The sequence below is a fragment of the Euprymna scolopes genome, chromosome 12, assembly GCF_053919585.1.
Source record: "Euprymna scolopes isolate OS-2025 chromosome 12, ASM5391958v1, whole genome shotgun sequence".
Taxonomy (NCBI): Eukaryota; Metazoa; Mollusca; class Cephalopoda; order Sepiida; family Sepiolidae; genus Euprymna; species Euprymna scolopes.
The window spans coordinates 91,141,706-91,169,145 of record NC_136493.1 but is presented as its reverse complement, the minus strand read 5'-3'; the positions used below and the strand labels follow the sequence as shown (position 1 = coordinate 91,169,145).

The window sequence follows — 27,440 nt, the reverse complement described above, 5'->3', positions numbered from 1 at the left end:
CATAAATTAAGGGATTGGTATGAATAAAAAGGTGAAATATAATTGAATAAACATTCCCCTATATATATATATATATATATATATATATATATATATATATATATTCCCCTATATATATATGGGAATATGTTTATTCAATTATATTTCACCTTTTTATTCATATACATATATATATACACATATACACACACACACAAATCCAGGCTTGAGATATTCAGAAGTAGGAACTAATGAACTCAACAAGGTTGTTATATAGTGCTTGATAACAAGAGCAAAATATGTATTTTTTATCTATTAGAAGGTAAACACTTACATTTGGTCGCTACAAAAAATCATCTGTTTCAGTCAATGAGACTTCATCAGGCGACCCTGAACCATCTGATGCTAAAAAAAAAGTGAGCTGTTCAAAAAAAAAAAAAAAAACACAAAAGGTTATAGGTTCTTTTTAGAGAGCTCGCAAATTGTGTTTTGTTTTTGTTTGTTTTTTTTGAAGAGCTCACGTTTTTTCTTTAGAATCAGATGGTTCAGGGTCGCCTAATGAAGTCTCATTGACTGAAACAGATGATTTTTTGTAGCGACCAAATGTAACTGTTTACGTTTTAATAAATAAATTAAATATATATATATATATGTAAAATACAAAATAAAAACATGGACAAGAATAAAAGTGAAAGAGGTGAGTAAAAGGGTTTGTTACACGCCCCCTCAAAGGAATGTTTGATCCAAATAAACTCCGGTTGAACAAATTATCTAGAGAAAACAAGAAAATCTTAACAATAAATTGTACAACTATTTACCATTAACAAATATGTAATTTAACATCGCTTGCATGAAAAAAAAAAAAAAAAAAAAATCTGTGATACATATTCAATATCTGGCCCTGAGGTACTGTCCAATAGAAAACATGCACCAATAAATTAGTGTTTTATTAGAGACACTTTCCATTCTCCACCTTCATCTATCATTCAATAGGGAGATTTGATAATACATAATAATACACAAAGCGCACATCACTGTTAAAACATGACATCTGTATGAGAATTTAGACAGCCGCTGCTTAGACAGTACATAATTGGCACAATGGATACCGTTTTGAATTATGCAATCAGCTAAGCAAAGTTTTGTTTTATATAATAACTAGTAGGGAGACCCGAAATTGCCAAGGATAGAATGATAATTAACAAATCTTTCACACTCCCATATTTTTATTGTCATCAAAATCGGGGATTGTCCGATCTAGTTGGGGACCCATCATAGTGCACCGGCCTTTCTGCTTGTGTGGTAATAAAACTTCTCAAACGCACTTGTGATATTAGGCTGTATAAGGTGTTGACTTTGGTCAAGATCGCCTGTTTTTTCTTACATCAGATTTTTTTCAATACTTATCAAAGACATTTCGATCCATCTAAGAACACTGCCAGATATATAAAGTATATTTGTGTGAAATTTCATAAAAATTAGCCCAGCTGTTGCAGAGTTTATAGAGAAGTCTTCCTCTCTCTCTCACACACAAAGTTCCTTTTATAGATTAGATTAATTGCTATCTACCAAGGTCAAAAGCCACCTATAGATAAGGATTAATTAGTTAATTAATGAATAATGTTATGAGAGGATTTGAAAGGATAGCTGGAATGAAAGAACGGTTTGACATATTTATTCACACTGATCTTGAAAACAAGCATGTTGTACTCAGCTGGGAAGCAGCCCCACAATAGTGTGTTTCACAGGTGGGAACATCTTGGAGAAACTCTGTTCATAGAAGTTATATTTGATTTTAAATGCACAAAGAAAGAAAAGAAAGTTATTGGTATTGGTTGTAGCTCAATGAGTTTTGCTGTGAATCTTTTATATAGTGGAGGAATCGAGGATTGGAGCTCAATTGAATATTTTTGGATCTATTGTGTTCAGTTGTTCATTCATACTGCTGGAAAACGTATGAAGCCAAGTGGGTAAATAACTTGTGTTCAACTAATTGTTTACAATATAGGCCTCCTTTATTGTCATTTAAAAAACATATAAAAGGGTTGATACACCTAAAATCATAAGCCTTTCCTTCTTGTTTTTAACGCTATCTTCTCTGGACACAATTTGATTTCTCCACAATTTTCTATCACTTAGATATCGAATAGTCATGTGCAATCATCTTACATCTTCAATCACCAACCATTTCCAATTCCCTTGAAATTTAGCTAAATTTAGCAGCATTTATCTCCGTTAAAACTAATTTTCTTGGATCTTGTAAAGAAAGTGTATGTAACTGAGCCAATTGAATCTTCTACTTCAAATAATGTCTACATCATAAGTAGGGACAGTTGTACATGGTAATGTCAGAGCTACCCTACTAACAGAACACTAGTGAGGATGTAGGAGTTGGTATCAGGATCCGTCGTTCTCTGGTCCTCTACTAAGCAAATATGTGTCAAGTGCAGAACCAAAAATCAATCCAGTTAAAGTGTCCACGTTGCTGCTATGCCATTGCTTTGCGTGTTCTGGGCCAAACCTTCTTCAATTTTGCATTCAACCGCTGAGTCTTGCCGCTTTCAGTATCGCGGGTAAAACTTGTAATCATACAGGTTAATGAATAGCTGTGACTAATAAGGAGTTTAGACAATCAACGGAGACACAACGTTCGTGTGCTCTACAGAGAAGTCAAATTCATTTAACAAAAAGAAAAAAAAAAAAAAAAAAATCTGCCCAGCAAAAAGAAAGAAAAACAATGACATAATATTCATACACTTAATGCAGACATTCTTTATTGTGCAAAAAACTATTTTCAATTGTTATTAAAACGTTTTAAAAGAATTTTCTTTAGGTCAAATTGAGTCACAAGAAAAGAGTTTATGCCTAATTGTCGGCTGTTTTTGTTTTGTTTTGTTTGCAAGTTTGAAATGGAGAGTTCAGAAGGATAGATGTGTTGTCCAAGGGCAATGAATGGAGATGGACCCTAACAATCATATATACTCTAAAACTAGATCAAACAGAATACTTGAAGGAGTACACTTCAGTTTGAACAAAGCAGGAATAATAAGATTGTGGAGTCAGCATTCTGTGTTCCAACATTTATAAAAAGGACAAAATTTTACTTTATTTGATTGGATTTATAACTTGAAAACTGTAGAAATAAAAAAAAAAAAACTCATTAAAATAGTACTGGATTGGTTTCAGGCTTGCAGCTGGATAACACATGGGTCTTATTCACTTCCTATAAATATTTAAAGATGATAGGGTGTCCTTGCTTGAATCCTCTGTGTGTATATATATATATATATATATATATATATATATATATAAAAGACATTTCAAACTAGATGAGACGCCAGCATTATAAAGAATCATTGGATTCAATGTCGTAACTCATACACAAGTGTTTAAATACAGTACTATTCTGATAGCTAAACGTTTTGATTTCGATTCTAGCTGATGGCACCCAAGTAATATTTATTTGTAAAACTTTTGAAATCACTACTATATATTGGGCACAATATAATAATCAACAGAGAACTGGCTCTATAATAATAAATATAAAATCTGCATAAATTAAAACATATTTAGGTGTATTTTATAATAGAACAATGCCGGGTGTCATGCTAGTTATTTAAATAAATGTCACATACTTATCCTAGTATTGCTTGAGCTCCACCCAAAAATTTGCATGTTATAAAATGTGAAAGTAAAAAAAAAAAAAAAAAAGGTATTCTGGGGATAGAAGTGCATAAGTTTCATAATATAACCTTCAAGCGGTTTACAGTAAAAACAAGAAAAAATTTGCTGTTTGTCTAGAATTTCCACACCTTATAAAAAAAAAAAAAAAAACTGCTGATGTAGTTTTATTTTTTTTAATAAGAAAATAAAATTTTGTGGCTACATAACGAGCGACAATCTCATAGCGCTATCTTGAAAACTGCCTGAAAGAAAACGGAAGAAGACTCCAAATCGAGATTTTAGAAAGCCATTCTTAACATGGGGAAGGGGGTTCACTGGAAAAACTAAAATTCACTTAAAAATTATTTCTTTTATAAAAATAAAATTACTCAATCAATTTTCGTGATTTTTGGGGGGTTTTTTCTTTTAGTCATGGATACGTGCATCATATTTTTGTTTGTTTTTTATTTTTTTTATATGGTGGGGAATTTTGGACAAGCACAGAAAAAAAAAAAACTATGTTCATTTTTACTGATAGATGTTTAACACAAAGCACTGAAATGAGCTCAAACAGTTGTTAATTACTATTTCTTTCTTGTTTTCTTCTTTTTTATTATACAGGCTGTTACAGCAGTCTTTGGCTCATTTCAACCCCTTAAATCTAGTGAACTATGAATGATAGTATGTAATGTAATGTCTTCAGTACAAAAATAAAATAATATGTATGACATGCCTTCAATAAGTTTCCAGACTTTTTTTTTTGTACAGGCATTTAAAATTGTTGTAGACACTTGAAAATTCAGTATGTTATTGCTATACATCTTATGACTGACCAATTTTTATGATTTCAGGTTCAAATGAACAGCTACTGCAAGAGTTGGAATACACCCTATTAAAGCCTGACTGTTACATCTGGTAAATTTCAAAAATGCGATTTGCAAGTGAGGACATTTTTTATTAATATATAACAGCAAGATGAAACTGGTATCATTTTAAACCTAAATCATAATGCTAATGATTATACAATACTAAGCAAGGAGACCCGACATTGCCCTAGATTGAATGATGATCAACAAATGTTCCACGCTTCCAATACTTGTATTGACATCGAAATCAGTAAAAATCACCAATTTTTCAATCAAATTGTCTGTCTGTTCGAGTTGGTAAATGGTACAATTGTGTTCTAAACAAACATTCACTTTGACCATGCTTCTGTCTTATCATAGAATCCACTGTTGATTTTATACGCTGGGCCCTCCTGCTTGTGCGGTGAAAAAACTTCTTACATGCTCTTGTGATGTTAGGTTGTTTAAGAGCATTAACTTTTAGTCAAAATTGGATTGTTCCTTGTTTAATCAGATTTTTTTGATCATTGATACTTATTGGAGGCATTCTGATACAAAACTTATCTAACACCACTTCCAGACACATAAAGTATATTCATGTGAAATTAAAAAAAATAATAATAAAATAAGCCCAGCCATTTCAGCGTCCATAAGGAATGAACTCTGACACACACACACACACAAATTGCCTTTTACATATAAATAGAAATATCAGTTTTATATTCTGAATAATTTTCAAAATATATCTAACAGACTGGAGCCTTGTGGTAATGAACAATCAAGTATGTCAGCACCATTTAATATGTAGTTTGCATAGCTTAACAAAAAGAATGTTAAAAATGTTTTGGAAATGAAAAGATAAACACTTGAAAATTTGATTTGAAAATAACATTGGCCTCATTTGCAAGCATCAAAGATGACTTGATTGGATTTTCAGGACAGCAATATAAGTTAACTGACCAATTGGAAGGAGAGAGAATTTTGAATCAGTTATAGAATTACTCACTTGGCATTAGCATAGTTTTTACTTTTACATCTGGGGGTCAAATGGGATGTTACAGCCTAAAATGTGACAACTAGCAAGAAAAAAACAATCTGGCAGTGCGACTCAATCCGACTCAATGAGCATCTGTTGAAGATTTAAATTAAAACCTGTAACAAGAAGTTGTCCTGGTGTTGCTTCGGATGCAACTAAGTTGGAAGAGTCTTGATTTCAGCATCCACTAGACAAGTGTAAATTAACTGTCAGACACGGTGACGACAAAACTAAAAACAAAAATAAGCTGTATGTTTGTTTATTCTTGCTAAGAACTGTACCCCTTCATCTTAAGTAAATGTTACTGTGAAGTGTTCTTTGTGTTACACATACATGTACCAAGCACATCTTGATACGTCATCTATAAATATAAAAGCGAAAATGTATGTATGTTTGTATGTGTGTTCGCTTTTTCTGTATGTCTACAAAAGGCTTTTTTCAGAGAAGCGGTCGGTCGCCTAACAACTTTTTATATCACATATAAATCGTAATATCTCAGAGTTAACAATGAAGCTTGCCTGTCTATTTAATTTGCTCGACTTCGGGAAGATAAATATTCAACATTTGTCGCTCGCCGCATGTGGGTTAGTCTTTTTCCTATAACATCTTGGGAAAATAAAAATTAAAAAAAGCGTTCTCGCAGTAAATGAAATACTATCCCGCAGTCAAAGTTGACCTCATTAAGTCATTAAAACGTGCACCTGCCAAATCCAAGTAATTAAATAAATTCAAACGTGTTTCCGTTAGCATCTCGTGGTGGCCCAATGGTTAAAACCGTCGCACTCTTTTTTTTTTTTCACACTTTAATTTCCAACTTTGCCTCAACGGTTCGGGTTCGATCCTCATACTTACCTACCAAAACATTTTTTTTTTATTTTAACCCCCCCCCTCCCAGAGTTTTCACACACACACACAAACACATCCAAACACCCAGGCAACGCCGGGTACCCCTCGCTAGTTCTTTCTAAGACACAAACATTAACAGGTTTATAAATAAACAATTACATATACGACTATGTTGACTGCACAAGTTTATACATATGTGAAAGCCGAGAACATATATGGTCATATAATGTCGTATTATAGAGACACGAAGGGTTGATCTGACTATATAACAATATTCAATGTCAAAATGCGTTCACAACTTACAAAAGCCCTTGTACTTAAGCAGTTGTAAAAGTTTGCCTGTGAATTAGAGCAGAAAGCTAAAATGAAATATGGTGTTACGAGCAATAAAATATGTAATAGTGATTGTTATTCAATTCTGAGCAAGGTCAGATTTTCCTGCTAGCTACATTATATATATATATATATATATATATATATATATATATATTAGTGATCTTCATATCATGAATCCGAAGATTTGTTGGCATTAGTTTGCCTGATATTTTTCTAGTCAGACATTGGAGAATTATGAGAAGGACCATGTGAAGGTTGCCAACATCCTAAGTGAAAGTGATTCTTTGTGGAACAAATTGGTTTCGAACTTGCAATACCCAGGTTGTTAGTCTGTTATTAATCACTAAATTACCATCACTTCCTATATATATATGAAAATTATGAAAATAATATTTCATTTCTCTCTCTATCTCTATGTATATCTAAACCCATCCTATGCAAATTTGTTTAGTATTGAGCACTTATAAAAAAATATTGATTTGAAGTTCAATTTATTAATACTTTTCAACTTGTTTAATATATATATATATATATTCAGCGCTATATCATCTCTGAAAATTTGCATAATCTGAGATTATCCCTGTCCTCAAAAGTGCAGTAGCAACAGCATTAGTTGCTACCATATAAAACGGCCATGAAGTGTCTTGAAGGATGGAAAAAGTATAGAAAATACTAAGAATTCTGAAAAAACTTATTGTCATTCAAATTCCAGAGAAAGCTTTTGATCATTATCAACAAAAATACAATGGTACACAGCAGTTGTGAGAATGCAAAGCAATTCGTAATAGTGCTCGAAACCAGCAGAGAGGATGGTAAATATGACTTGAAAACTCCAAGTGAGTTTTCAAATCAGAAAAAAAAAAAAAAAAATCATCATATTTAGTTTAACATTTGTTTTACATGCTGGCATGAGTTTGATATCTTATCTCTGGTCAGGTCTTTATTAATCCCTCAGGTCTATTTTCCTTACTTTCTCCCATATTTTACTTGACGTTCCCATATGAACTAAATCTGCTCCCACAACTGCTCTACATCTACTAAGCAAAGAACTCGCGTCTATTCTCTCAATGTGACCAAACTAACAAAGTCTACTTTTCTGCACACATCTCCCTGTACTCTCAAGATTTGGAAAGGATGTAGTTAATGCTTAAGCTTAGAAATAATCACGTATCCAGTACAGCTGGTTTTAACCAAGGAAAAAACGTGTGACGCGTTGGGTCATCTACTAAACTTGGTTTAGATCGTTTGAATCAGGAAAAAAAAGTCAGTTAAATTTTTAGAAATAAAAGGATAAAATCTAAAAGTGTTTTTTCTTTTCACTACATCCCCCTCCCCATCTCTCATTCTTTATTTCTTTTTTCTCAACTATGAATTAATAGTATTAATACCTGTAGTGATATTTTCTGATGTTTATAATGCACCATTTCAATCTCCTGTTTTAGAGGGTTTTTTTTATTATTATCTTTGTTACTAAACAAAGACAGGAAAGAAACTATATAAAATGAAAGCATTGGACTGGAGAGGGGGTGGGGTGAAACAACATACAGTGAGAGAGGGTGAGAGTAACTGACAGAAACTTTGTAAAAGGTGAGTGACCTAATGAGTAAATTGCAATTAATTACAACCATTAAAATAGATTTTATTTTTCAAACAGAACCCAATTCTAAAGAATATTTTAACATGTATTTTGTATGATCAATGCACAAACAAACATACATTTGAGAGAGAGAAATTCTGGTCAATCTTGGTTTGATGAAGGCAAGGAACTGGCATTCCATGTGTCTTTGATTGTTTGGCTACACTTAAATCTGCACGTGCTCTACAAGAGATATTGAGCACTTTTTTCCTTATAAAAAGGAACTAAAACAGCTATATCAATGTTACAATACTCATATTTTATTCTTGAGTTGATATACCATATGGAAGCGATAATGTTGCAGTTGTTACCAGCGTGAAGTCTTCTCCCTCCAACACCAGGAGGAAATAATACACTCGACTCCTAAGCCTTAGCAGAGTCCTAGTCTACGAGGAAGACAACTCCAAAATGACACGGTTAGGAGAAAAAGAACATGTTGATGCCATAGATTTAGTTCACATGAAGACAGACAAGGAAAACATGGGAGGAAGTAATAAAAATGGACCTGAGAGAAATAGGGATAAATAAAGACCTGGCCAGAGATAGCTTGGAAAATCAAATTTTTAAAGCTGCTCAACGCATGCTTTAAAAATTTGATTTTCAAAGCTATCTCAATGCATGCCCCCTAGTGAGTGCAACCTTGGCATGGTTAGGGGCCTGCGTGTCTTTTGGATCCGGATAGCTATGCTGGCGGGAGATTTCGTCTTCTGATAGGGTCACCCAAGCCAGACAGGTTGAAGGGTAGAGATCAGACTAGGAGCACTCACTGTTCCTCCAAGTTGGGGTTAGAATAGAGCCAACAACCCAATTCTGTAAAAAAGAAAAAGTTACAGAAACCGCAATGGCATCATCTGTAGACTTCTTGGTCCTGGAAGGGTGCTCTCCAGTAGAGTTCATGACGTGAGTGGGTGAAAGCCTCTGGGAAGCCAAAAAGAAGCATTGAAACCAGAGTTGCCAGAATGACATGGGCCAAACTGGAGAGGACCAGCCAGAACCAGGTCCGTTGGATGAACGTCGTTGCGGCCCTATGTTCCCCAATAAATTAAGAGGCCTAAACAAAAACAATAAATTCAACGCATGCATAAAACTGATGTTAAACCAAAGATTATAATGACAGTTCTGTAATGTATTGTGCATTTGTAGGATTGTCAATTAAATAGCATAATCGTGTTGAAACAATGGTGAACAATTAGATCACCAAAGTTAAGTGATGTGGAGCTTAACCAGTACCAGATGGGTGACCCTTTGGAAACGTTGGGCACTGTATACATCTTCCCATGGCCGACATATACATGCAACTGGGAACCGCTTATGATTTTGATATTCTTTATAAAATTGCACCTTTGGTGGAAACTGGCATAGCTTGCGCAGGGCTAACACCACACTAGTGGGGCAGGTTATTTCAATATTTCATAAGAATCTTCCACTTAGTGATACAAGCACCAAAACTGGCACAAATAATATTCAGAACATACATTTTAAAAAAAGAATGTTAGCCATCAGAAAATTCAAGATGGCTGCAGAAGCAAACCTGACAAATTTCAATTTTGGTGCTTGTATCACCAAAGTGAAAGATTGTTTCAGCAATCTGCGCCACTACACTAGGTATTACCGGTTCATCATCATAGTCATTACTTACCTGTTGGTGAGAGTGGATCTTGTTCTCTACAAGGCATGAATCACTATAATCAAATTCACATGGAAACAACAATACACAGAAATTAAATGCACAAATAAGGAGGGCGGAAATAAAAACGATCGACTTATATTCAAACATGAAAAAAATAATAATTCTGTTGTACGTACGGCCTGAAATGAGGAGATACAATACTGAAGGTTCAGACTGACGATATGGGGACACGATCCGGCCAACAAAGAAAGTTGTTCACTATTTATCTTGATATTTTCCAGCAGATTTAAATGTCGCAAGTTCACTGCCTCTTCCCACTTTATCATGTCCATTGGAACCTCGATGTTCGACCGGGAGAGGTCCAAGTTCTCAAGGTCGGACATGTTCTTAAAGATATTTGCAAAGTCTTGTTTTGTGGTCAGATTCGCCATCGGTTTCAGCAGCGTCTTAAGATGCAGATCCACTTTGCAGAGTTCCAGCAGTGTCCCAAAAAAGAAGATCCGGGCGGCCGGATCAGCAGCGTCATTGATGGCCAGCTCTTTAATCCTCTGGAAGTTATCCAGGTTGAGGATGAGCGGGCGTAGCATGTCCTTCGGCAGACCTCGGTGTGGGGTGCCAAGCACGTGTAAGCTTTCTAGATTACCACAGTAATGAAACAGCGAAGTATTCTGAACAAAGTTGACGGACACTGACAAATCAAATTTACGGGCTTCCTGTTTGAAGTGAAGGCAAAGTTTCTTGAGATACCACAACGTCTTCTGAGCAACAGGATTCTGCATCACCTGCTCCGTAATGTCCGTAATGCTAGCAATGGAACACGAAAATGCACGGATGCTCTGGTTCTGTGCAAGAATTTTCACAAGCTGTTGTGATCGCAGTTTGCACTCGATCAAATGGAGTTCGACGAGCTTATGGCATTTAAGGACCATGTCCGTCACAACATGACCCGGCAACCAATAGCAGTGGTTCAAGTCCAGTTTAACAATGTGACGGCATGAATTGTTGATGAATTCCTTGAATATTTCTTTGGACATTTCATGGAAACTTCCCATTTTCACAACCCTGAAAAAAATAAGACATAATATTAATGGAAGATTTATGGAAATTGTGGAAAACTTTATGCAATTTTGTAAATTTTACATTGGGACATCAATTTTAAAACTTAACTAAAATGAAAAGTATATATATATATATATATATATATATTTATTTATGGGGAAATTTTTTTTTAACTGTATTCACCCTTTATTCATACCAAACCATTTTATTTATGAAGCTCAATGCATCTTAAATTTAACTAGAGCATATACAAATAAATGACAAAACAGCAATATTCTAAACTCCAAGATGATATTCATCTTATTTATTTCAGCATGAATATTCACTCTTGACAGCACATATGATTGCTTCTGCACTACGAAACAGGTGCTGTCAAGAGTGGACATTTTGACATGTTGAAAGAAATAAATGGTAAGATGAATAACATCTTAGAATCTAGCTCTTTTATCATCTCTTTCTCTCTCTCTATATATATATATTTCTGTGGAAATATACTTTATTTCCTTATAATATATACCAATCCTTATTTTAAAAATTCAATGTAATTACAGAGAAATATAGTGAATGACAAAAGTCTATATTCCAAAGTTCATGATGTTGACCATCTTATAATTTATTCCTTTAATTCGGTTGACATTTACAATTCTTGATAGATTATAATTATTGATGTTATTTTCATAAATATGGATACATTAATTATAATTAATAAATATAACATTTTTGGCAGAATATAACTAATTTAATAGAACTTGTTAGTACAAATAGATGAATTTAGTGACTTTATTTCTAAATTCAATATGGCATAATGGAAACAAGGTATGTACAGCTTCTCAATTTTTGGATTTTAATCATGTCAAAACGCACTTTATTTCCTCTTGATGGATTGATTATTGTTAATTCTTCTGATGAGTTAAAAGCAAAATAGATTCACTGATTGATATAATAATTAAGTGATTGATTTTGTACTATAAAACAGATACTGTCAAGAATTGTAAATGTCAACTGAATTAAAGAAATAAATTATAAGATGGTCAACATCATGAACTATATATATATAAACTAGCAAGGGCAGCTGATATTGCCTAGATATAACTTCAGGTTCGAGTAATTGTCGCAATATTTTTAATCATACTTTTGTTTTTATACTTTCTTCGATTTCAGTTAATCTGTTTTCATGGCAATTGCTCCAGACAAGACATGAAGCCATTTGATGTAGAATTTAAAAATTAAAAAAAAAATTTTTTTCTTTTAAACTTCAAGGTTAAAAACTAGCCTACCATAAGCGTTAAATGAGTAGATTCTGACTCAGAAAACAGCAATTCTTCCCACTTTGTCAGGATCATCGGTGGAAATGTTATCAATATTGAATTTTTGTTTTCTGGATCTGGATCTGGATCTATCTAACAATTATCGTTGGCTAGTTTTTGACTTTGAAATATTTTTATTGGCGGGGGGGGGGGGGGCTCCTTACATTAAGTGGCTTCATGTCGTGCTTGGGGGCTGATTTCCAAGCAAATAATTCACACCTTGAATAGATGCATCTTAATACATACGTTCTTATTTTTTGTTTAGTGAAAGCGTTCAAGAGTTCAGTTAGTGCATTCTGTGACAGTTTTTCAAACTTCATGAATAACGTTTGTAGGTTGTGTTTGGAAAGTTGTTTTTTTTTGTTTTTTTTCTAGTCCAGCTTTGTGAGGTGTAGATTTATTCTAGCTGTGTTAGGACCTTTCCCTCCCAATAGCCCTGTAGCCTTTGTTCTTCCTCTTACTACCCCTAACCCATAGATGAATAGAGACCAAAGTATACATTGTTAAGAGGATAATCAAGGGCAGTGTTAAAGGAGAAGAAAAACAAGCAAAAAGAAAAAAAAAAAAAAAAAAAACTTCAATTCCCCAGATCTAAAAAAAAAAAAAGTAGGGGTTTCGTTAGCATCCTAATAGTTTTGCCGTTTTGTTTGTTTTTTCATCCTTTGTTTTAAATTTTACTTTTTATTGTTTCACTTTGGGAAAGTGGTGATGTTGCAATGGTTATCTACCTGGACTGAAAGTTTAATGGGATATAAGAATGAACTAGTAGGGCAGACTTGACTTGATACAAGAATTAGTCTAGGAAACAGGAAATTCTGAAATAACACCAACTCCTGGAAGTGGTATAGAAATGAATATTGATATGAACGACAAGACCCATCCTATAATTAAAATAAATATAAAAGTGAAATAAAAAAAAAACATTTGTAAAAATATATGTGCATTAATGTTTTAAAGTTAGTTTGGAATACACAAACGTCATAAGTTATCTCTCTTGCGGGCTTGTCATCTAAATATGTACGCATACAGATGACTCGTGTGCCGAGTTAATGTCATGTCAGTATTTAAACAGGGCTCCACAGACAAATTTATCTTTAGTTGACCTTTGAAAACTAAATATTTTGCTTACTAGCCAAATAGAAAAGTTACTAGCTAAATCTACACGATTTTTGGAATATGATATCTTTGTCCTGTGACGAGTACATACATCATAAAAATCTTTTATTTTTATTTTATTTATATTTTATTTATCTATTTTATTTGTTTATTTTATTTTTATTTAAATAAGTGTAATTCTGCATATTTGCACTGAATTTTATGTTGATACTTAATGGTATATACATTCAAATTTCGTCAGATTTTTTTTTTTTAATGAAGGCTGTTTAAAAAACGAGTATATCGTTCTATCAAACCTTTTATTGTTTAAATAATGTGAATTTGTTCGTTTTATATATAAAAAAAAAAAAAAAGTCGAAGATATTTTTCACTCAGTAGTGAGCTTTACAAAATTGTCCGTGAAAGAAATACAATCGCCAAAAGATAAACGTTTCGTTATTTCTAGTCGCCACTTTGGAAAATCATTCGCAAATGCGACTGTTTCACTCGCAATGTAGAGCCCTGTTAAGCGATGAGCATGACGTCATGGAATAAAATGCATGTATTGGCATCAAGTGAAAGAAAGATGAAGAAAAAAGAAAGGGAAAAAAATGTGCTATGATTCAAAAGCTATGCTTAACAAGCACACAATATCGCCTCCTCCCACTCCTCCAGAAACAAGGCGGCCGATCTGTTGGTCTTAAAGAATTACAGCAACACAACAGCAGATTGTAGCTAAAAGACCTGAAGGCCTGAAATTTGGAAAAGCTAAAGAATGACTAATTTCTGCTGTAAATACGTGTCGGCAACTTGGGTGTGAAACCGAACAAAATAAATAACTTTTTCTTTCACCAAAAGAGGTTTGTGTCAAAGTTTTATTTTCCAGTCTCTACATATGTGTTGGGTCCATTTTAAAAGAAATAACTTTTGTTGGGAAGAAATAAAGTTAACTGTGTAAGGGAGCAATTTGTTCGAAAGGGTGTATTATAGCAATCTGTGTGTTGCACAGAGAACACAAGGTTATCAAGTGAAAGAAATAGGTTGTCATCTCACTAATATCGAGTCGATATGGGTTTTCTTTCATAGGCAAAAGATTGTAAATAGTTTGTGAGAAGATCAGTACCCTAAACGGCCCGATTGGCCCAGACTTATACAATTTCAGCTTGGTAAAATTCTGTGCATAGAAAAAATAGTTTGTTAAAGCTACATAGGTACCGTGTTGATAACATCCAAACATCTCTCTAAACTCAAGAAATTTGAACCTCCAAACTGTTGTTGGTCAAGCAGAATAAGCAGCAGAACACTGAGGGAGCACTGTCTTTAATTGCTTTAAGTCTTGTCATCATTATTACTTTTTGGCATTATTCTACTCAGTACTTCGTCACCCAACAAAGATCTCCTTTTCTGCTGTTATATAATCATTTGGGGCCACCTGAAACACCCCTTTTGGGATAATATTGTCATTGTAACCACACCCAAAGGGCGTTTTATTCGGTTGTTGTCGGTCCACTGGACTGACCTGACTTTGATTACACCTGTGTAACATTTTGCTTTTCTTTCGGACAATTTCAAATTTGATTATTATTATTATCATTATTATTGTTCTCACATGTGCATGCTTTTGTCAAAATAATCTTTCTGTACACACTTACACCGTTATGCTATGCCTTGACAGAGTACAAAATAGACTTCGTGGCTTAGTGGGGGATGCCCTTTTCTCTACCCTGCAACCCCTCTCTCACAGAAGAGACGTTGCGAGCCTATCCTTGTTTTATCATTATTTTCATGGCAGGTGCTCGTCTGAACTCCAATCCCTGGTCCCCCCTCGCCAATCTTTCACGAAAAACACCCGTCTAGCTGAATCCACTGTGAAAAATTTCCCCCACTCTATATCTGTGCCTAAATCAAAACGCGGATTCCATGAACAAAGCTTCTTTCTTAGAACTGCACGCCTGTGGAACTCTGTTCCGTCTGCCTGCTTCCCTCCGGACTACAACTTGGATGTCTTCAAGTCTAATGTTAACAAATTCATAATGAACCGCCCCCTTAAGTAAACACTCCATCAAATCTCCACACTAACGTAATGTACTTGCAATAACCCTTATCCCTGAGTGGCTTCCGGGCCTTGATAAGTGGTGATCACTGTGTAAAAAAAAAAAAAAAAAAAAAATCCTTGCAGACAATTCTAGTATGAATTTTGGAAGCAAAAAGTGATTCTTAGTGCAACAAATGAAGTACTGAGTAAAATCCAATTCTAAGTGTTACTCTTCTACAATTTGCGAATTAGTTAAGACTTCTACCAGGTCATGACAGAATGGGAGTATGCTACCTCCAACAAAGAGTGTCATTCAAAATCCCATGCAGAATCACCGAGTTTGACAATATACACAAGATACACCTTATTCCCATGTCAAGCTTCTAGTAGCTATGCTAGAGTACGACTAATATTTGACCATTTCAGGTCCATTTTTAATCAAATATACAGCAAGTGTTAAGATCACCGTGAGGGAAAGACTTAGAATTAGGAGTTAGCTACCTTTCAGGATTTTATTTTTATTTTTAACCGATTCACAAATTTTTTTTTTTTTTTTTTTTTTTCAGCCAACATCTCTGGTTCAAGCTATACAGAATTACCATTTATGTATTAGATAAAATATAAAAACATTTATAAAGGATTAATCAAGCTAAGGTTTGAATTATATTTTGATTGTTAGACCCACCAAAACCCTAAAACAGTGGTTCCCAGCCACTGTGCCACGGCACATTAGTGTGCTGTGGAATGATTACTTGTGTGCTGCAAAGAGATAATAGCTAGCAGCCATTAAATTTCATTTTCTTTAAAGACACTTTATTCTTTAATCATGATGACTCCGTCCGCTCAATTCAAAATTGCTGAATTTCTGGAATCTAAACGTTTCGTGTTTATTAATTGGTAAGCTTTTTTATGGATCATATTAATGAGGAGACGATTGAAAAACTCCTGATATTCCAATTAAATTATCGAGAATCGGCATCGGAGCTGAAGAATTCAGACCTGATTTTGATACCAAAACGATGCCAGATATTTAATACAGTGAATTAAAGTTCTCCTTATATAATCTTTGTTTTTTTTATTATTATTTTTATGAATAAAAAATATTTTTTGTGATAGGTGTGCCAAGAAAATTAAAAAAAAAAAAAACCTCGATAATACTCCACCATGTAAATAAGGTTGGGAACCACTGCCCTGAAGAAATACAAAGGGGAAAAAAGTAAATTTCTTAAGATCAAGTGTTTTGCCACATTAGCAACGGCTCAATCCTCCAGGGATATGGACAGGTGTAAACGTGTATCAAGAAGCCCATAATCTTTCTTTAATCTGAAAACAGAAATTTATTAGCAGCAATTTTTTTTTTTTTTTTTCAGACAAAGAAAATCAGCTAAAGTTACAGAAAGAAAAGGAGCAAAGCAGTTGGAAAGAAAACGGCTGCTCATCTTCTGTATCAAAAACAGAAACGGTTGCTTGTCTGAAAAGAAAAGGAAAAACTGAAACTGCAGACATTTTTATTTACAATCCAGATGGAGAGCTAACTATGCTTATCTCCCTTGAAAATACGACCCCCTCCCCCATCCCCGGTGCACCTGTTCTGACACAAACAATCGCTTATGGCAGATGAGGAGTAAGCTAATGCCTCTTCTCTTATATTATAACGAACACTTAATGTTTCTAGCAAAAGCTGAATTTGAAAATAAAACCAATCTCATGAAATCACATTCATTTTCACAATAATTACTTATGCAAGTGACAATTCGCCTAACAAAAAAAAAAAATAAATAAAAATAACACTCCTTTTAAATGTTATCCTCTGAATCGGGGGGGGGAATCCAGTGAACCGACGATGACCGAATAAAATACCCTTGGGATGTGATTACAATGACAATACTATCCCCAAAGGGGCGTTTCAGGTGGTTCCAAACGATTATATAACAACAGCCGAAAAGAAGATCTTTGCTGGATGACGATTTGCCCCCCACCCCCCACCCCAAAAAATAAACCTGTCGAATTCCTATGTATGCATCTCTCCCTTAACGCTCAACTATCCATAATCGTTAGTTATTATATATAATCCTTTTAAACACAGCAAAAAGACAACAGAAACATGTTACACTTTTGCTCTGAGCAGTGCCGGGTAGCCCTGCTAGTCTGTGCATAAGATAAAGTGGATGGTTCTTCGTTCTTTATGAAAATCCAACAACACGGAGGCGGTTGCACTGACATTCATCTTCATCCAACAGATTTTCCAATAATCAACGATGAATTCAGCAAATATTCACAGAAATTGGCTTCACAGTCAACAAAAAAATCTATATATTGATGCTATATTGGATGCCTATATTTATTGATCGCTTTTTTTTTCTTCTTTTTTCAGAAAAGTAAAGTCTGCGTGAAACTCTGAACAAGAACGCAGTTGTCAGCATATGAGGAGAAAAATCGGAGAAGAAATTCCATCTTACAAAAAAGTACTTTCGATCCATGCAAATAAATATATCGGCATCAAATAAATTGATACCACCGACAGATGTTAAGATATCATTTGAAATCTTTTTCCTAAAATGATACACTTTGTTTTGTAGAGAAAGCATTAGAAATTTGGATCTTTGTCACCCCACCCCCATGGAAATTCCAGAGATTCCACGGTAAAAAAAATTTGAATAATAGAAACTATTTATCCATTACTTATACGATTTTTATACTCTTATGAGAACACATCAGTTTTTTTTTTTTTTTTTTTTTTGTTTTTTTTTTTTAAGAAAAAGAGAAGAGTTCTGTACTTCTTTCGGTGAACATGTTTTATTACCTTAATGGATGGGAACAAGGATAATGTGTGTGAAAAAAAAATGAAGACATGTAAGAGTTAAAGAGGAGTATGAGAGGAATGTTTCTAAAGAAGAAAAAAAAAGAAAATCAAAGAGGAAAGGGAGTAGAAAGGGAAGACAACTCTTTTTTAAAGAGAATCACACATGCAGACATTTAAAAAGAGTGGATGAAAATAAAGAAAAGAGAAAAATCAAAAATATATTTAAAAAAGAAAAACTAAATGATAATAAAAACATACCAAATTCTCCAAGTCTGCCTGTATAAACAACAGAGTTTAACAGAATGCACCTACAGAAAGGTGGAGGTTATTCATACAATGATGTAACCCCTAAGATGAGAACAATAATCATAACAATTCAATTAATGCAAGTTATCAATCCTCATCTCAAAAATATATGAACAAATTTTGAATGGAACATTTTATTTAATCCAAGGGAGTACCTTGTTCTTTTTCTGTCAGCCAACTGGGTAGAAATCTTAAGTAACTTCTTAACATTGCCCAGTTGCCTGTGGTAGAAAGGGGAGACAACTATGTTTTTAAGAGAAAGTCACACACACCGTTCTTCTTCATTATAATAGTGAAATTTGAAAATCGAAATATTGAATTTCAAGTAAAACCTACTTAATTGTCACGTAATGAAAACATCCAAAAATTACGAAAACAATAAGTTAGAAAATTATTAGTGAAAACAGTTTTCAAAGATAATTAGCGAAAATTAAGTCTTGCTAAATTGGCCAAAGATTTTCAGTTTTCAGAAAATAATTACATCTTTTTTGTTACGATTAGAACTCTCCAGTTAGTTTGGGTTTTTTTGGGGGGTTTTTCTTTGCAAAACTCAATTTTCGCTAATTGTCTTCGAAAACTATTTTCGTCAAAAATTAATTTTATACTTTATCGTTTTTTTCCTAAATTTTTGGATATGTTCACTACTGTGACACGACAATTAAGTGGATACCATCATTTCACTTGAAATTCAATTTTGAAATTTTGCTATTACAATGAAAAACCTCACACACTCACCAACAGGCACAATACAAGAGAAGACAGAAACAAAGAAAAGAGAACGAATTTTAAAAAAAAATAAAAAAGAGAGAGAAAGAAATGGTAAATAAAAAAACACCTGACTCTGCAGATTTATTTGTATTTGCATAAAATAGCAAAAAAAAAAAAAAAATTACATCTGTATGTAAGTCAGAGAAAAACAACAAAAAAAAACAGTAGCATATGTCAAATGAGCATTTCTTGCAGAATTTTCTTCAACACTTCCAACCTGCTGAGTCACTCGCTCATCAAAGAATCCTTTTTACTCTGCATTTCTCTAGCACCTCACGCCCATCGCCACTTTTAGCAAGTTCTTCAATTTAGTGACTTTTCTGGGTTGCTAACATGGGAGAGAAGTCGGGCGGCATATAGTGATGGTGTTGTTTTTGTTGTTGCACACAGCAAACAGATGACAAGTCTAACAGCCAAGGAATGCAATATGGTGAGAGCGAGAGAATGTGAAAGATTATCAAGTTCCATTTAGAAATGAGGGAAATGTAAAAAATTTGTAGATCATCTGGTTTATTCAGTAAATGAATTCATCTTCCAGAACATGTGACACAGCGGGAGTCAAGATTTAAAGAATCAATCTCTATAAAAAAAAATTTTTTAAATCAAAGTTTGTTAGCATGTTTGTTTGTTTGTTTTATAGAAATCAATGTTAAGAGTCAGAAAGATTCAAATTAATTTCAATGTGGGTAAAATATTTTAAGGAAATTCATGTCACCATCCAAAGTTTACTCCGAATCCATCTGTCGCTAACAGCAAACAAATCCGAGGTGGAGGTGAGGAGAGACCAGCGGTTCTGATTAAATCAGATAAAAGGCACACTTGTGTCATGCAAAAGATGATGTTGTTGTTTTTTTGTTTTTGTTTAATATATAACAAAGCCCTGTAACAAAATTTTCTTTGGACGGATTTGATTAGGAATGCAAAGATCCATTCTCTGCACTTAATTTTCAAGAATTTGTGATAACATCTAGGTTACGAAGTAGATTGTTTGAAAATTAAAAACAGTGCATTAAAAGAAATTTTCCTAACTTTTTGACTTTTCAATATTTAGAAATTTTTCCAACTTTTTGACTTTTCAATATTTAGAAGAACAAATTTATATGTGTTAACTTGTTTGGTTTTCTTTCATAAAATAAGGACTACTTTCATTCCCGAGCAACGCTGGATGCCTTTGCTCAGTAAATAAATAAATGTGTCAGAGTGAGGCAGGGGAGTGAGTAAATGTGAGAATTCAAAACCATTTAATAGATTTGTTGTTTGGTTCACCTGTTAGCTTAAAGAGGTAAACAGAAGTGTGGAGAGGGTTGAAGGAGGGGTCTTCTTATCCCCACCTCACTCCGGGACAATTTAAATAAAGAACTGTAAAGCTTTATATGTAATACATAAACTTTAAAAAAAAAAAAAAACACTTCAAAAATGAACCCCCACCACCGCTACAACCACCAATCCACTACCCAGAAAACTAGCTAAAAAATAATCAGAATACCCACTCTAGATAAAAGACAAGGAATAACAATCTCTGGCAGTAATTCTTTAAAAAATAATAATAAATAAAAAAAATAAAAATAAATCAATTAACATTCTCATTATATGAAGATGTGCTAATATACACAAAACAAAAAGATTTTTTTTAAACTAAACTAGTAAACCTGACTTAATGATATGAGATAAGGGAAAAGAAAGAAGCAGCCTTAGAAATTCATGTACCAAATGATGCTGAATTAAACAGAGATAGGCGGAAAAGATAATGAAATTTATGTATGAAATGAAAAACTGGAATCTTACATAGATCTCCATCATTCCTTAATTATAGAAGCAATCAGACTCACGAAAAGAAAATCCCCCCCCCCAAAAAAAAAACAAAAAAGCTACCTGGCAAATATACCCGGTGAACCAAGTACAAGAGAGAAACAACTGCACTTAAAGGGATCTCTTGATTAGAATGTACGAGATAGCGGTATCTGGTAGAATGCCGTATCCCCAGCTGAAACGAAATAAGAAAATTGAAACTATATAAATTATAAGAAAAAGAAAATTAAAACCAAGTTGAACTTTACAATCAAAATTTATTGTTTGACTGAATACTCCAAAAAACAATTTACAAAGTCCTTATTCCGGAATTTCAAACAATGCTATTTCATTCATCAGAGGACATAAAGAATCAGCAAATTTATATAAGCAAAAACTACCATACATAGCCCAAGATTCATTAATATTATCTTAGTTTAAATCTTTTATTTAAAAAAAAGAAAAGAAAAAACAAAAATAAAGTCAAACCTATGTAATAAGAAATCTGATATCGATATTTGATTCTGACTAAAAATTTCTTCCATTCATTCTTGCATGTTCTTTACATTAAAAGCGTGTAATTTTCTTCAGTTTCTTGCCAAATTAATTATTCCAACAAGGAAGTTTGTTACAATGAAGACAAATGTAATCGACTAAAAAATGTAAAGGAGATAATTCTTAAAGATGCGAATACGATGGAGTACTGTTGCCATATCTGGGCAGAAGCTACTAGAAACAGCTTATCCTGCCTTGATAGAGTTCAAAATAGACTTCGTAGCTTAGTGGGGGATGCCCTTTTCTCTTCCCTGCAACCTCTTTCCCACAGAAGAGACGTTGCAAGCCTGTCTCTGCTTTATCATTCTCATGGCAAGTGCTTGTCTGAGCTTCAATCTATGATCCCCCGCCCTCTCCAAACTTTCACGAAAAACACTCGTCTATCCAAAACCACTATCAATAATTTTCCACAATCTTTATCTGTGCCTAAACCTAAACGTAGATTCCATGAACGAAGCTTCTTTCTTAGAACTGCACGTCTGTGGAACTCTCTTCGGTTTGCCTACTTTCCAGCTGACTATAATTTGATTGTCTTTAAGTCCAACGTAAACAAGTTCTTAATGAACCGTCCCCCTAAGTAATCCAGTTTACAAAATCTCCACTACTTATGATTATTACGCTATAATCCAATAACTAATGCATACTCATTAACCCATATCCTCGAGTGGCCTCTGGACCTTGATGAGTGGTGACTCCTTTGTTTAAAAAAAACAAAAAACAAACATACACGTTAATTCCCTTACGTTTTGAAATTTTTATTTTTCCTTGCGACTTACACAAGGCTACACTGGGTAAAATTCAACTACATACATGTGTACAAGATTTTCATTCACAAACCGACAGAGACGACTGTAACTTCTGTCAACTATATACACATGCTAACATAAGATGTGTGTTCTTATTATCCAATATTTGGCAGATTAAAGTGCATCGATTTGATCTGTATCAAAATGATATTTCTATCTAAGGCGTGACCAATCTCTCAATCCAAAAATATCCTCACAGACAATTTCACGTCAGTACATATGTTATTACCCTGTACCCTATTTAAAAAAAAAATGGGATCACCTGATGCTATGCAAAAAAGTAATTTTTAAACTTTCATATGTTATTATTATGGTGAACGTGAGACTCAAACTTGTTTTTTTTTATAGGGAGCCATCACTTATCAAGGCCAAAAGGCCACTCAAGGATAAAGGTTAGTTTCGGGTAGTCAGTGAAACATGATTAGTAATGGTGAAAATTGAGCAGAATTTGATTTAAGAGGATGGCTAAACAAGAATTGTTTACACTGGATGTGAAAATAATTACATCATAGTTATCTGGGAAGCAGTCCTGCAGCATGGAAAATTCTAGGAAAAAAAGAACTTGCACATGGAATTTGCGTCTAGTTTTAGGCATAGGTAGAGAATATGGGAAATTGTTGACAGTTGCTGTAGCTGGACGAGCGTTTGTTGCAAAAGTTTTACAGGGGACAAGCTCAGTCGAACACTTGACATGAAAATAATAACAGAGCAGAGACAGACAAGTAATATCTCCTTTGTGAGAAAAAGGTAGTAAGGAGGAGAAAAGGATAGTGCCCACTAGATTTCAAAGCCGGTTTTGTATTCTGTCAAGACAGGAAAGCGTACTCTGAGCAGTTCCTCCCCGGATATAGTAACAGTACTCCATCATTCGACTCTTATACAGGTAGAGGATTGCATTGGGAGCGAGACACATTCTGGAGCGGTAGAATGATGCAACCATTTTTTCTAGTGACCTTGGCAACTAAACTTTCTTGATTTCAGGGCTCAGATCAAGTATAGTATTTATACTGTCTAAAGATAGTACAAAAAATGGCGGGATCTGTGTTTGTGCCAGATGTTCATAGAATAGGGTGGAACAATAAAATTGTTACCCTAGAGAAGACATGATTCCATTTCCGTTTTATGAAACTAGTTTTTGTTTTTTTTTTGTTGCAGACCATCTTCTAGTTAACCGTTGTGTACAAATCCCAAGAGTGATAGGAACCTTTTATCATGTCTGAAATTGACACAATGTTCAATGAGCGAGATAGGAGATGTGCCGCTGTACAACTCCTGCTCTTTACTGATCCAAGTTATGACAACAGGACAATAGCTAGCACGTTCAAAATACAAATCCAGACGGTTCAACTTGTGAGGGCACAGCTCAACAAAGTTTTTGGCCACGGTTATGAGCTTTGGTGTGGTTTCAAGTGAGAGCCGCATCATGCCACCTCACATCTTCGAAGTAGGGTATGGCAGCAGGACTCAGCACCAGCCCACAAGTCCAAAGAAACCCAGGCTTGGCTTCAGAAAGAGTGCTACGACATTGTACCCTTCCCTCACTGCCTCCCCTCCTCCCCCAATCTGAACCCGTTGAGCTACTTCGTTTGGTCATACGTCAAGAACATCACCAACATAACCTCCCACAATACCAAAATCAAGCTGTAGTGTTGTTTTCTTTAGAACGACAATTTTATCGTTCCATCCTGTATCATTTGGATTTTTCAAACTACTGTTTTCATCTAGAGTGTCATTTTCACAACGTTTCAATCTATGCAAACTTCGACCTTCTTCAGGTGTATCTTGTTAAACTCGGGAATCTGCTCGGAATTTAGAACAGAATCCTTTATTTGATCTACGGGATGGGGCACTCATATTCTGTCAGCCATGGCTGGGTAGAAGTTTTAAGTAATTTGCAAATGTATTTTGAATGGTGCGTGCGCTGAGGATTGAACCTTCAACCTCCACAAGAGTGTAACTTACAAAGATACAACTATGGAGTTTACATGGGTCACCATTATTAATTATAATTTTCTATTTCTAAAAGAAAAAGACTGTTTGCAATTCTGGAACCGAAAACTAGAATTTTCATTCCATTTGTAAACGATGCACGTCCATTTAAATCTGATAAGATGGTAACCAAGCTCTCGCAGAGCTCTTCATTCTTCAGACTATTATTAGCTGAAATCTAAATAAATGGAAATGTTTGCATTGGATTTGCACAATGGTTTCTTTCATTACCAATATTTTCTTGGTGCCTTCACATATGTCCGATTTAAAGAGCACTAGTTTTTTTTTTAGTTTTTTTTTTCATTTTCAGTGTTTTTTTTTTTAATTTCCATTCAATTGTTTAAAAAGCCTTGAAAGGATACTGAATGCTGTTTAGTTAACTTAAGCAAGTTTAATGGAAATATACTAAAATTTTTCACAAAAAAAAAAAAAAAAAAAAAAAAAAAAAAAAAAAACCTACCAGAAACAATGCAAGTCACAAACATGCAGTTGGCTATTCTGTTACAAGGAAATCTAATATACAGTAGAACCCTGGGATACGGCATTAAAACTTAGTAACAAAATACAGTACAAATAACATTATAAATAACACCATAAGGTGGGGCAAATACCATAACCAGGGACTGGAAAAATATTATATTCCACATTGTAACATGAAAAAAACATATCTTAGGGCCACCGTATCCCGGGATTCTACTGTATAACAATTTTTGGATGGATAATTAAAAATAAATAAACATCTAGTGATGGGACGATGCCAATATTTTTCCTGATTTTTGATACAATTACTAATTTTGTTCTAAATTCCCGATTCTGATACAATTGCAAATTCAATTCCGATAACGTAAATGCCTGAAAGAACACGGCCACAACAACATAAAATGTTATCACCTGGACAACTAGACTCATGTATCGGAAGAGTTCTATTAAATGGCGTTCGTTTAAGGTTGTATACACAAAAAAAAACTTTTCCTGCTTTTTGGAGTTATTCGTAAGAGTGTTGCCTAAAAAAAAAAAAAAAAAAAAAAAAAACTGAAAAACTGATTCAGGGTGGCAAAATGTAAATATACCAATTTTTTTTTTTTTTTAAATCAACAATTTGTTTACATTAATTATTTATTTTTTTCATATTTTGCACTGGAATAAAAAAAAAAAAAAATAATTCCGGTTAGGTAAAGTGCACTTGTGACAGAAAAGACAGAATAATCCTCATAATAGTCATCTATAATGTAATTGTGGTCATTTCACAATATTCTGCGACGTCAGCAAGTTATCTGACTTTAGAATGGCCTTCTATTTATGTAGGCCATGCTCGAGTAGGTTAACATATATGATTGTGAGATTCACCAGCCCAACAAGTCATACGCAATAGAACAAAAAAGTTCACTTTCATTATAGACATGAATTAGCTGTCCCTCGAAGCGATGCGATCAATAAATAACCATGCACAATTTTGTAGGTTGGAGCCATTATCTAGATTTGAGGAAGAAAAAAAAAGTTAAAATGGGATGGGGCATGAAAGTACTTTGTTCTTTCCTTAACTTCCGGTCAGCATTCTTTTTAGCAAACAACTCGAGCTTAGAAACGATTTCAAAATCAACTGCACTTCAAGAAAAAAATAAAAAATAAAAAAAATAATAAAAAAATAATAAAAAAATTTTTTTAAAATGGATGCAAAGGAAAGTCTCCAACTTAAATCGAGAGGGAAATAAATACACTTCCCAAAAAAAAAAAAAAAAAAAAAAATGAGAAAGCATTAAGGAAAAATGGTTAAACTGAAAATTATTGGGAAAGGAAAAAATAAGTTAGTTGGAGGGAGAGGGAGCACAAAATGGTGGACAGTATTTATTTCTATAACCGATTTCATTGAAATTTTCTTTGCATGTACTATTAGCAGATATTCAAATAATATTAAAAAAACAAAAAAAAAAAAAAAACAAAGAATTGCTTCATAACTCGTATTGTATACATTTCGGTCAATGCGAGTTTCCTGTTGAGGGGATTGGCAAAAGATTAGTCCAAAGACCATGAAAAAAAGTTGTTTTTTTTTTGTTTTTTTTATATCAATTTAAAAGAAAAAATTCTTTCAAAAACATTTTTTTTCATAAATTTGATTGACTTCACTGAACACTGTACCAAGGAAGGTCTCATTAGCCTAATGATCCATTAAAGATAGTTTTCTTTTTACTACTTGTCAGATAATTTTACATATGTATTTAAAATACTAGGGGCGTTCCAAAAGTAATGCCTCCTATCTTTTTATTCCATTCAGGGGATTGCAACGTGCATTGTTATGATGACTGAACATGCGTTTATGACCTAAAAGTTTCATCTCTCTGTTGCAGATATTGACAGTGTGAGACTCACTGAAAACAACCCATCATGGACATGCATTAGAAGCAGAGATACGTCATGGAATTTCTCCATGTAGAAAAAATTGGGCTGACCAACAGTCATCGGCACCTATTGAACGTTTACAAAACCAATGCAGTTGATGTCGGCAGAGTTAGGAGATGGGCTCATTGATTTCAGAGTGGTGACAGATATGCAAGCGACAAAGCACACTTGAGACTTTTACGATGGAAGCATCAAAAGAGGCTGGCAAACGTGCATTAAGAACGGTGGTGAATATGTAGAGAAAAATTCTGGAGCACAAAACGGATAAAATGAATAAAAAATAGGAGGCCTTTTGGAACTACCCTTGTATATAAAGAACGGGTCGAAATTCTGGACCTATAAACAAGCTACTATTAAGACTTTTAAAACGATTATCAAAATTATCTATCATCTCGCCAGGATGAAATACCGTTAGTAATTCTGAAGAATATGTGGTTTCAAGAGGATTTGGCACCCATGATATTTTGCATATTTGCAAAATATCATGGGGGCCTAACCCTCTTGTGCATGTGCAGATATTTGGATAAGATGGGTCTATATTGTGAGATTGCTTTCCAGCCG

General features: G+C 33.9%; 1 protein-coding gene across 1 annotated transcript in view; it reads right to left on the bottom strand.

Moving 5' to 3' along the window:
* The window catches only part of LOC145291419 (F-box/LRR-repeat protein 18-like), a 157,510-nt gene that overhangs the window by 56,017 nt on the left and 74,053 nt on the right, over window positions 1-27,440 (bottom strand). The window contains exon 2 of the mRNA XM_080137245.1: window positions 10,148-11,033. Coding sequence (XP_079993371.1) covers window positions 10,148-11,033 — 886 coding nt within the window. The remainder of the gene's footprint in view (window positions 1-10,147; window positions 11,034-27,440) is intronic.